The sequence below is a fragment of the Lissotriton vulgaris genome, chromosome 10, assembly GCF_964263255.1.
Source record: "Lissotriton vulgaris chromosome 10, aLisVul1.2, whole genome shotgun sequence".
Taxonomy (NCBI): domain Eukaryota; kingdom Metazoa; phylum Chordata; class Amphibia; order Caudata; family Salamandridae; genus Lissotriton; species Lissotriton vulgaris.
The window spans coordinates 1,020,303,610-1,020,314,181 of record NC_141698.1 but is presented as its reverse complement, the minus strand read 5'-3'; the positions used below and the strand labels follow the sequence as shown (position 1 = coordinate 1,020,314,181).

Sequence of the window (10,572 nt, the reverse complement as noted above, 5' to 3'; positions counted from 1 at the left end):
TTGTGTCTGGTGGCCGTATCTGCTTTATGTTGCTTGTACCTTGTGTCTGGTGGCAGTATCTGATTTACGTTGTTGTATCTTGTGTCTGGTGGCTGTATCTGCTTTATGTTGCTTGTATCTTGTGTCTGGTGGCTGTATCTGATTTATGTTGCTTGTATATTGTGTTTGGTGGCTGTATTTGGCATATGAGGCCTGCTTCATACGTCAGAGGGCTGCACCATGGTGTATCCGGATATGCTTGGTGTATTATGGCTGTTTTTCGGTGTGATGGCTGGATTCCATGTATAAAGGCAGCATCCTTCATATGAAGAATCCATTCTGTGCATACACGTATGTAGCCTTTGACGCGTGTATCCCACATGTGAGGCTCTGCCTCGTGTGTGTGATGTCTGTATCTGGCCTGTCAGCCGTGGTGTCTGTGTCTGGTGTCTGTGTTTGAGGTGTGGGCGCTGCACTTATGCTGGGGTCAGCATACCCCTTTAACGTCATGGCTTCACCTCTTGTGACGTCGTTGTTGCCTTTCACTGCTGCTTTTACTGACCTGTTCTTTTCAGGTCTGGCCTAGACCCGTCTTTAGCTCTCGGGAGCCCCTCGGACCGGTAACACCCCGATACTGGCTTCAGTGTAAATAAGGAATGTTTATTTATTCATACATACTTCAAAGTCCCATAATTTGGGGGTATCACTGTACGACTCCCTCGTGAACCCCATTGTGGCAGCCCCTTGGACCACCAGGAAACGGCCGAGCTGGCGTCTGCAGTGCCTCCCTCCTCCGCTGCGGACATGCCCAGGATTACACAATGCCAGGCAGCCTGGGGTCATGAGCTGGGATTAATGGGAAAAACCGAAAGCAGCCCCCGGCTGTGGTGACGTCATGGGAGTGCAGTCCCGGGGCGGGGGCGGGTCTGAGCGGCCCTACATAAGATGCCGAGGCAGAGGAGGGTGGACAGCAGCGGCAGTGACCCCCAGCAACACCTGGAGCTCCAGCACTGCAAGGGGCAGGAGGAAACACTCACATCTGGAGCTCTTGAATACCAGGGTACAGAATCTCCAGCACCTGGGGAGCCACAGGGCCACATCTGGAGCACCTGCATCTTGGGAGCCAGAAGAAAACGCCTGCAGCATCAGCACCTCTGGAGGTGAAGGGCAACACCTGGAGTCCGGTGCCAGAGGAACATATCCACATCTGGGGCTCAGCTCTCAGGAGCCCGGCGGCAGACCCCATCCCTTGCACAAGTAGCGGGGCCCGAGTCCTCGCCCTCATCATGGAGGCGGACCCTCCGCACATGAAGACCCTTTATGACGCCCGGGGCTTCCTGACGTCAGTGCCAGTGCTGGACCTGGAGGAGCTGGAGGGCGCCAGGAGGGCCTTCGAGGAGCTGGAGCAGGAGTTTGGTAGGTGCAGGGAGGGCAGCCTTATCTCTAGAGCTTATTTATGCGGGCCTTGCGTCATGCTTGCATCATGCTAAGTGGTACATGCACGAGGCAAAGACCCAAGCCAAATTCATGAAGCCCCGCAAAGCCAATCTGTGTGGCCCTGCGTGGCTTCACAAATATGGAGAAAGGCAACGCAGCGCAAATCACTGCGTTGCGTTACACTGTGCCCGGAAGGCGTTTCATGGGCGTTGCAAAGGGTGTCGCAACTCATCGTTTTTGACGCAGATTTACAAGGTCTTGTAAATCTAGGAATGTGTTAAAATATTATGGCTCCCAAGGTGAGGCCTAACGAGGAGAAATATCTTTATTTGGTTATATCTTGTGTCTGGTGACTGTATCTGCTTTATGTTGCTTGTGTCTTGTGTCTGGTGGCTGCATCTGCTTTGTGTTGCTTGTATCTTGTGTCTGGTGGCTGTATCTGCTTTATGTTGCTTGTATCTTGTGTATGGTGGCTGTATCTGCTTTATGTTGTTTGTATCTTGTGTCTGGTGGCTGTATCTGCTTTATGTTGTTTGTATCTTGTGTCTGGTGGCTGTATCTGCTTTATGTTGCTTGTATCTTGTGTCTGGTGGCTGTATCTGCTTTATGTTGCTTGTTGTGTCTGGTGGCTGTGTCAAGAGTATGATTACTGTATCTGCTTTATGTTGCTTGTATCTTGTGTCTGGTGGCTGTATCTCCTTTATGTTGCTTGTATCTTGTGTCTGGTGGCTGTATCTGCTTTGTGTTGCTTGTATCTTGTGTCTGGTGGCTGTATCTCCTTTATGTTGTTTGTATCTTGTGTCTGGTGGCTGCACCATGGTGCAAGGGTGCCAGCGTTGACACTAGGCTGCAGAAACGGCGCCAGCGCAGGGAGAAAGGAAAACAATGCACCGTATTGGATAAATGCGGCGCGTTCCTGCCCTTTTCCAGTGGCGCAGGACGGCGCAGGAATGTTTTTAGCTGCGCAGCTCGGTGCCACCATTCCCATATATAAGCCCCTCCGTTTAGAGGCCTCTCGGTGTAGAGACTAACCCCCCTCCTTGTGTCCCCTGCAGGCTGGGACTAAAATGGGGTGGCAAGGTGAGCAAAAGAACGATGGATTGAACCCGGACCTCTTGACTGGGAGTGAATGTTTGATTTGCTTTGCATTCCGTCCATCATCTGTGTGTCTTTTGCTTTCTCACCCTGCAGGGAAGGAGCAAGCCCAGTACAGCCTACACAACGCCCACCTGCGCCTGCCGTGGGTGCTGGGCCTCGCCACCCACCCGCACACCCTCCAGGCCATCACCGCTGTGCTGGGGCCCCACGTGGTCCTGCTGGACTCCAGGTTCATCTGTAAATACCCGGCCTCCGACGTGCCCCACCGAGGGAACAGCGCCCCCTACGTGGCCTGGCACCAGGACATCAAGTAAGTCAGACTGCCGGGTGCTTGCTCCAGGGTGGGGAGGGGAGGGCTCAGCAGGGGTGATGTGTCTGTTTGTACTTCAAGGGTAAGGCCAAAGGATGGCATTCCTGTCCCCTCAGCCTGGTGATGTCTGATTGTCAGGCTACCTGGTGGGCACCATGTGGTGTTAAATACACAGGGCGGTGCGGGGTGCACACACAGCATAGATTACAGCATCTTTCATCTAGGCAGTACATGATGGCATAAGGCTGGCTGCACTACCAGACACACATCACCCTGTGTCATCCTGTGCCCTCATGTGCCATCATGTGGCTTATTATGCCCTCATGCACCATCCTGTGCCATCATATGCCATCCTGTCCCTCCACGTGTTATCCTATGCCCGTTGTATGCCATCCTGTGTCATCATGTGCTATCCTGTGCCCTCATGTGTCACCCTCTGCCCTCATGTGCTATTGTGTGTCCTCTTGTGCCATTCTGTGCCATCTTATGCCATCCTGTGCCCTCATGTGTCAAAATGTGCCATCCATGCCTTGATGTGCCATCCTGTGTCATCAATAGCCATCCTGTGCCCTCGTGTGCCATCCTGTGCCCTCATGGGCCATACTGTGCTCTCATGTATTATCCTGTACCATCATGTTCCATCCTGTGCCCTCATGTACCATCCCTTACCTTCATGTGCTATCCTCTGCCCTCATGTGCCATACTGTGCTCTCATGGGTTATTCTGTATCATCATGTGCCATCCTGTGCCATCCTATACATTTATGTGCCATCCTGTGCCCTCATGTGTCATCCTGAGCCCTCATGTGCTATGATGTGACCTCATGTGCCATCCTGTGCCCTCATGTGCCATTCTGTGCCCTCATGTGCCATTCTATGCCCTCATGTGCCATCCTGTGCCCTCATGTGCCATCCTGTGCCCTCATGTGCCATTCCATCCCCTCATGTGTCATCCTGAGCCCTCATGTGCTATGATGTGACCTCATGTGCCATCCTGTGCCCTCATGTGCCATCCTGTGCCCTCATGTGCCATTCTATGCCCTCATGTGCCATCCTGTCATTTGCCATCCTGTGCCCTCATGTGCCATCCTCCTGCCCCGGGGTCTGCCGATGTTTGGCTGACAGTGTCCTCCTCCTTTTACTTCCAGGTATTGGGGCTTCGAGGGGGGCCCGGTGGCCTCAGTGTGGCTTGCCCTGGATGACGTAGACGCAGAGAATGGTGTCCTGCAGGTTATTCCAGGTATGGATAAACTCCCATAGTCAATGCATGCATCACAACAGCCTGGAGCTGTAACACTGATTGGCTGAGAATGGGGGATGGGCTAATACTCTACTGGTGAGCCCCAATGTAATCACATAAGAATCTAGGACAGGGCTCCACAGCATGGGAGATAGACAGGCCATCTCTTTACCTTGAGCCCCAGTGTCGTGACATGGGGATCTGGGACAGGACTATGCAGCATTGGAGGCCATCAGTTAACCAAGGAGCCTCAATGTCGCGACATAGGGATGTGGGAAAGAGTTATACAGAATGGAAGACGGTGCATTCATTCACAATGAGTCAGAGTCCAGACAAGCAGGGGTGCAGCAGGCTAATATTGTTGAAGCCCTTGGGCCTTGACTCAGTGGTGTTGACAAATTGTCTACTTCTCTATCGGAGTCCACTGCTGTCCTGACACAGGGATGTTGTCTTTGTACAGAAAGTCTGGAGATAGAACGCGGGCTCCACACAGGTTCTGACGCCCTCAGCACCATGTGGGTCACAACTATATCTCAGGATGGAGCAAGTCCATGCTGCTATGTACGAGCGCCCCAGTGTGATCAGAGGGATCCGTGCCAGGGTCGGATTGGTAAGGGGGCTCTCGGGCCATGGGCGATGGGCTGGTATCTGAGTTGCAGCTGTGGGCCGCTTTTTTGGGCAGCGTGGTGGCCGATATGGGATGACTATGCTGCTCCACCCAGTGGGGGCCTGAGCAGCCTTTGCGGAGGCAGATAGACCTCCATTACCCCCCTTTTACCAAGGGGGCGGAGGTATCATTCCCAGTCTCCGGCTGGCCCCGCCCATTAATGTATGCAGATTGAGCTGGGGCAGGGGGGCTGAGCTTAAGTGGCCTCTCTAATATTCAGGTGTGGTTCACCAGTGTAGACTATTGCAACAACACAGAGTCCTTGCAACAATCATCGCATTTTTTAAATCTTAGTAAAGTTAAGATAAAACACACCTCTCTTATAGAAATCCCCCAACTTCTATTTATAACACTTAAAACACTGAAGCAATGTTTAAAAAAAGACGGGTGCGGAGTTACAAGTCAATTGCGTCACATTTATGCCGTTGTTGCTTCACTTCTGTGACTCAGCGGCGGCGTAAACCATGCACCACGTTGTGACTTATTTACAACCTGACGCATCTAGGGAGATGCGTCATGTTGTGAAGCCCTGCACCACATCAAACCTGCGTCAGGTTTAAGGTATGCAGGGTGGGCGTTCCGTCAGAAAAAACCTCGTAAAAGTGACGGTGTGAAATCTACAAGATTTCACGGAGTCATTTTTCAGAGGCTGCTGCGACGAAACCTTACGACTGCTTGAAGCAGGCGTAAGGAGTGGGGCAGCACGTTAGGTATGGGCGGTCCCTGAACATTGCTGGAGTAGCGTTGCGCCTGCGACATGACTCCAGCCATGCACCGACCTTACACCATCAGATGCGACACGCATCTGTCTATCCCTGCGCCACGGTGTGCTGCATTGTAAATGTGACGCATCCGTGGTGGCGCAAGGAGAATTGCGAATCGCATTGTTACTGGCGCATCACTGCTAATCTGCAGGGATGCGCCAGTCCTTGTAAATCTTCCCCGCAATCCGCAAATGTGGGGCTTTTTTTTTCAGGGTGCCCGGGCCAACTTTTTTCAAAGCCAATCAAACCCTGACTCGTGCTTTACTGTACTGCTGGAGCGGGGGGACACGAGGTCCTAACAGAGGGACGCTGCTTATGGTTCTACAGGCAAAAATGTCTTTGCCTGTAAACACGGGCACCACTGCCTTGAAAGAGTGATATTGGACAGGGTTGGCCAGACAGGGCTCTAGTAGGAGCCTACAATCTTCACCCAGATTAGTGTCAGAGGCTAGACTCCTGGGGGCTGGGGAGGCCTCGATGAAAGATCCCCAGGGTCCTCGCGGGGGTTCTAGTGTTCAGAGATGGCTCTCTCTTTATTTAGAAGCTGCAGTCCTCTGTTAGATGAAAAACATCCTTTACCACGCATCTTTTCCATGCATGCCTTTACCATGCTTCCTTTACCACGCAAATGCCTTTACCACGCAGTCTTTTCCATGCATGCGTTTGCCACGCTTCCTTTACCACGCAAATGCCTTTACCACGCAGTCTTTTTCTGCATGCGTTTACCACGCTTCCTTTACCACGCAAATGCCTTTACCACGCAGTCTTTTCCATGCATGCGTTTGCCACGCTTCCTTTACCACGCAAATGCCTTTACCACGCAGTCTTTTCCTGCATGCGTTTGCCACGCTTCCTTTACCACGCAAATGCCTTTACCACGCAGTCTTTTCCATGCATGCCTTTACCATGCAGATGCCTTTACCATGCAGTCTTTTCCACGCATCCTTTACCACGCTTCCTTTACAACCCAGATGCCTTTACCACACAGTCTTTTCCGCGCATGCCTTTACCACGCTTCTTTTACCACGCAGATGTCTTTACCACGCATGATAATTAAAGGTAAATGTATGTATAATTATTGTGGGTGTGGCCCGTGCTGACACCTCATTTTAGACAGAGGCGGGGACTGCATGAGTACCCAGGCCAGGAATCAGTGCCCCCCTTACTCCAACCCTCTTTTCTTCTGCAGGAAGTCACAAACAAGGTGTCCTGGAGCACCGCACAGCAATGACCCCTGGACACATGCTGTCCACCAATCAGGAGATTCCGCGGCACCTGGTGGATGCAGAGAAGGCGGTGGAGTGTCCTCTTCAGGCTGGGCAGATGTCGGTGAGTTCACAGAGCTCTGTCTTTTCCTGGACTCATGTCTCACAGTTGTGGTTATTCCCACAGGCAAACAAGCAAGGGGTTACTGCAACGTTACGAAGTAACATGAAAAGCCATGATACTGGAGCCCGGTGCATTGTGGGTGTCAGGCAGACCAGTGATTCCCCCACTTATAAATGAGGCAGTCGGGAAGTGGCCAGGGCCAAGACATCCATCAATTTATGGCACCGCCCTTCCCATAATGAGCCTTTTGTCTCCATTACTGTGTACTCACAAACCCCCTTAAAGGTGCCCCAGAACTGTGTACTCACAGCCCCCCTTAAAGGTGCCCCAGAACTGTGTACTCACTACGCCCCCTTAAAGGTCCCCAGAACTGTGTACTCACTACCCCCCCTTAAAGGTCCCCAGAACTGTGTACTCACTACCCCCCTCCCTTAAGGGTGCCCATGTACTGTGTACTCACTACCCCCCCTTAAGGGTGCCCATGTACTGTGTACTCACTACCCCACCATAAGGGTGCCCATGTACTGTGTACTCACTACCCCACCTTAAGGGTGCCCATGTACTGTACCTCCCTGTACTTACAGATTTCTTTCAGGGTGCGCCAGCACTGTGGACTCACAGCTCCCCATGACGGTGCACCAACCTGTGTACTCACAGCTTTCTATGAGGGTGCGTCAACTCTGTGCACTCTGTACTCACAGCTCCCCCGGGTGCACTCACACTGTGTACTCACAGCTTACCATAGAGAAGCGCCCACACTCTGTACTCACAGCTCCCCCTGGGCATGCACCCGCACTGTGTACTCACAGCTCCCCCTGGGGTGCACCAGCACTGTGTACTCACAGCTTTCTATGAGGGTGCGTCAACTCTGTGTACTCTGTACTCACAGCTTACCATAGAGAAGCGCCCACACTGTGTACTCACAGCTCCCCCTGGGCATGCACCCGCACTGTGTACTCACAGCTCCCCCTGGGGTGCACCCGCACTGTGTACTCACAGCTCCCCCGAGGTGCACCAGCACTGTGTACTCACAGCTTCCCGGGGTGCACCAGCACTGTGTACTCACAGCTCCCCCTGGGGTGCACCCGCACTGTGTACTCACAGCTCCCCCGAGGTGCACCAGCACTGTGTACTCACAGCTCCCCCTGGGGTGCACCAGCACTGTGTACTCACAGCTCCCCGGGGTGCACCCGCACTGTGTACTCACAGCTCCCCCGAGGTGCACCAGCACTGTGTACTCACAGTACCCCCGGAGGTGCACCAGCACTGTGTACTCACAGCTCCCCCTGGGGTGCACCAGCGCTGTGCACTCACAGCTTTCCTTGGGGTGCCTCAGGACTATGTACTCAGTTTCCCCTGGAGGTGCACCTCAAGGCGCTGCCTGTCTTTTCTCTGTCCCGTATCCAGTGCTTAATTTGTGCCTGTGTTTTCCGGTGCTTTTCTTTAAACAAAGGCACATATGTCTGAGAAACCACCATATGGTGGCAGTGTGTGTGTATTTTTAACTAACTTTCATTAGTAGAGAACTAAATGATTTAATATAGCTTTAAAAAAATGACAAAACTTAAAGGTAAAAAAGTGACTCGGGTAGTGCCAGCTGCAGTGGACCAGTGAGTAACACATTGGGCCCTGGCACTTACATTTTTGGCAGATAAGCACGGCTCATATCCTACATTTCTCTCGTCAGATCCACGACGGGTTGACAGTCCACGCCAGTGAACCCAACACGTCCCACAGACGCAGATGTGGCTTCGTTATTCGCTACGTCCCCACCACAGCCTACCCCGTGGAGGTGAGTACAATCCTCTCCTTCATACTGTCTGAGTATGAATGTGTGTCAGTGGGATGATTAGACGACAAGATTGACAGTGTGGACTGTATGTGTTTGTGTGTTTGAATCCATGCACGTGTGTTTGTGTGCGTGCATTTCTACTCGTAACTGTGTGTGTTTGGGGATTTAGATAGTTTTGGTTGTTAGTTACGTAAGAGAGGCAGGTTTGAAGGTTCAATAGTTTGGGGATTTAGATAGTTTTGGTTGTTAGTTATATAAGAGAGGCAGGTTTGAAGGTCAGTTGTGGGATTTAAATAGTTTTGGTAGTTAGTTCTATAAGAGAGGCAGGTTTGAAGGTTCAATAGTTTGGGATGTTATATAGTTTTGGTTATTAGTTATATAAGAGAGGTAGGTTTGAAGGTTCAATAGTTTGGGGATTTAGATAGTTTTGGTTATTGGTTATATAAGAGAGGTAGGTTTGAAGATTCAATAGTTTGGGGAGTTAGATAATTTTGGCTGTTAGTTATATAAGACAGGCAGGTTTGAAGGTTCAATAGTTTGGGGATTTAGATCGCTTTGGTTGTTAGTTATATAAGAGAGGCAGGTTTGAAGGTTCAATAGTTTGGGGATTTAGATAGTTATGGTTGTTAGTTATATAAGAGAGGCAGGTTTGAAGGTTTAATAGTTTGGGGATTTAGATAGTTATGGTCGTTAGTTATACAAGAGAGGCAGGTTTGAAGGTTCAATATTTTGGGGAATTAGTTAGTTTGGGTAGTTAGGTTGTTCTATAAGAGAGGCAGGTTTGAAGGTTCAATAGTTTGGGGATTTAGATAGTTTGGGTAGTTAGGTTGTTCTATAAGAGAGGCAGGTTTGAAGGTTTAATAGTTTGGGGATTTAGATAGTTTTGGTCGTTAGTTACATAAGAGAAGCAGGTTTGAAGGTTCAATAGTTTGGGGATTTAGATAGTTTTGGTCGTTAGTTACATAAGAGAGGCAGGTTTGAAGGTTCAATAGTTTGGGGATTTAGATAGTTTTGGTCGTTAGTTACATAAGAGAGGCAGGTTTGAAGGTTCAATAGTTTGGGGATTTAGATAGTTATGGTCGTTAGTTATATAAGAGAGGCAGGTTTGAAGGTTCAATAGTTTGGGGATTTAGATAGTTATGGTTGTTAGGTATATAAGAGAGGCAGGTTTGAAGGTTCAATAGTTTGGGGATTTAGTTAGTTTGGGTAGTTAGGTTGTTCTATAAGAGAGGCAGGTTTGAAGGTTCAATAGTTTGGGGATTTAGACAGTTTGGGTAGTTAGGTTGTTCTATAAGAGAGGCAGGTTTGAATGCTAGATAGTTTGGGAATTTAGCTAGCGTTGGTTCTTAGACAGTTTTGAAAGAGAGGGAAGGTTTATGGTTAGTTATTGTTGCAGAGTACACGTTTTAGAGATTCGGTTGATCATGCCCTTTTCTCCCTCTCTACATGACACCAGTGTAGGTCCTCTATGATAAGGTCTTGTATTCTCCCACGTCTGAATGCCCTCATTCTAATGCACTTCTCTCCTCTCTGATTCCAGGACCCCGAGCGCCCCCGATCCTTCCCCGCCACCGTGCTTGTTGCAGGAACAGATGAATTCCAGCACTTTACAGATCATGCACCCAACTTTTTCTCCAAGACCTTCTGACACCCCTGCAGCGCTTCATCAGGAGACACCTTCCTCTCTTCATGTAGTTCATAACTGCCAGTAACATGCTGCTGCATGGTGCAGGTTCATTCCTGATCTCAGATGGAGCCCTATAGGTTCAAATATGTATTTCCTCTTTTTTAACATCTTGCAGTGAGCCTCAATATTGTCTACAATAATGTTCGGATGGTAGGCCAAAAGGTGCTGCAACTGTTACCGTAAAACAAACAATTGCGGTTTCAGAAATTTATAATGTGAATTCCTTTTTGCACTGCAATGCACTTTCATTAGAAAACACACGCCTGCATC

General features: G+C 50.2%; 1 protein-coding gene across 1 annotated transcript; it reads left to right on the top strand.

Annotated features, from left to right (window-relative positions):
- The first annotated feature begins 1,265 nt into the window (after window positions 1–1,265).
- LOC147689238 (phytanoyl-CoA dioxygenase domain-containing protein 1-like) lies at window positions 1,266–10,263 on the top strand. Its single transcript, XM_086940048.1, has 6 exons — window positions 1,266–1,395; window positions 2,608–2,824; window positions 3,972–4,063; window positions 6,684–6,823; window positions 8,511–8,615; window positions 10,156–10,263. The coding sequence occupies exons 1-6, from the start codon at window positions 1,266–1,268 to the stop codon at window positions 10,261–10,263; spliced, it is 792 nt and encodes a 263-aa protein (XP_086796174.1).
- The last annotated feature ends 309 nt before the right edge of the window (window positions 10,264–10,572 follow it).

Bases quoted from the DNA above. Each gene is read 5' to 3' on its own strand.
- LOC147689238 (XM_086940048.1), top strand. From the start codon at position 1,266: ATGGAGGCGGACCCTCCGCACATGAAGACCCTTTATGACGCCCGGGGC. The intron at 1,396-2,607 runs GTAGGTGCAGGG...CTCACCCTGCAG, and splicing joins GGAGCTGGAGCAGGAGTTTG to GGAAGGAGCAAGCCCAGTAC. The intron at 4,064-6,683 runs GTATGGATAAAC...TTTCTTCTGCAG, and splicing joins TGTCCTGCAGGTTATTCCAG to GAAGTCACAAACAAGGTGTC.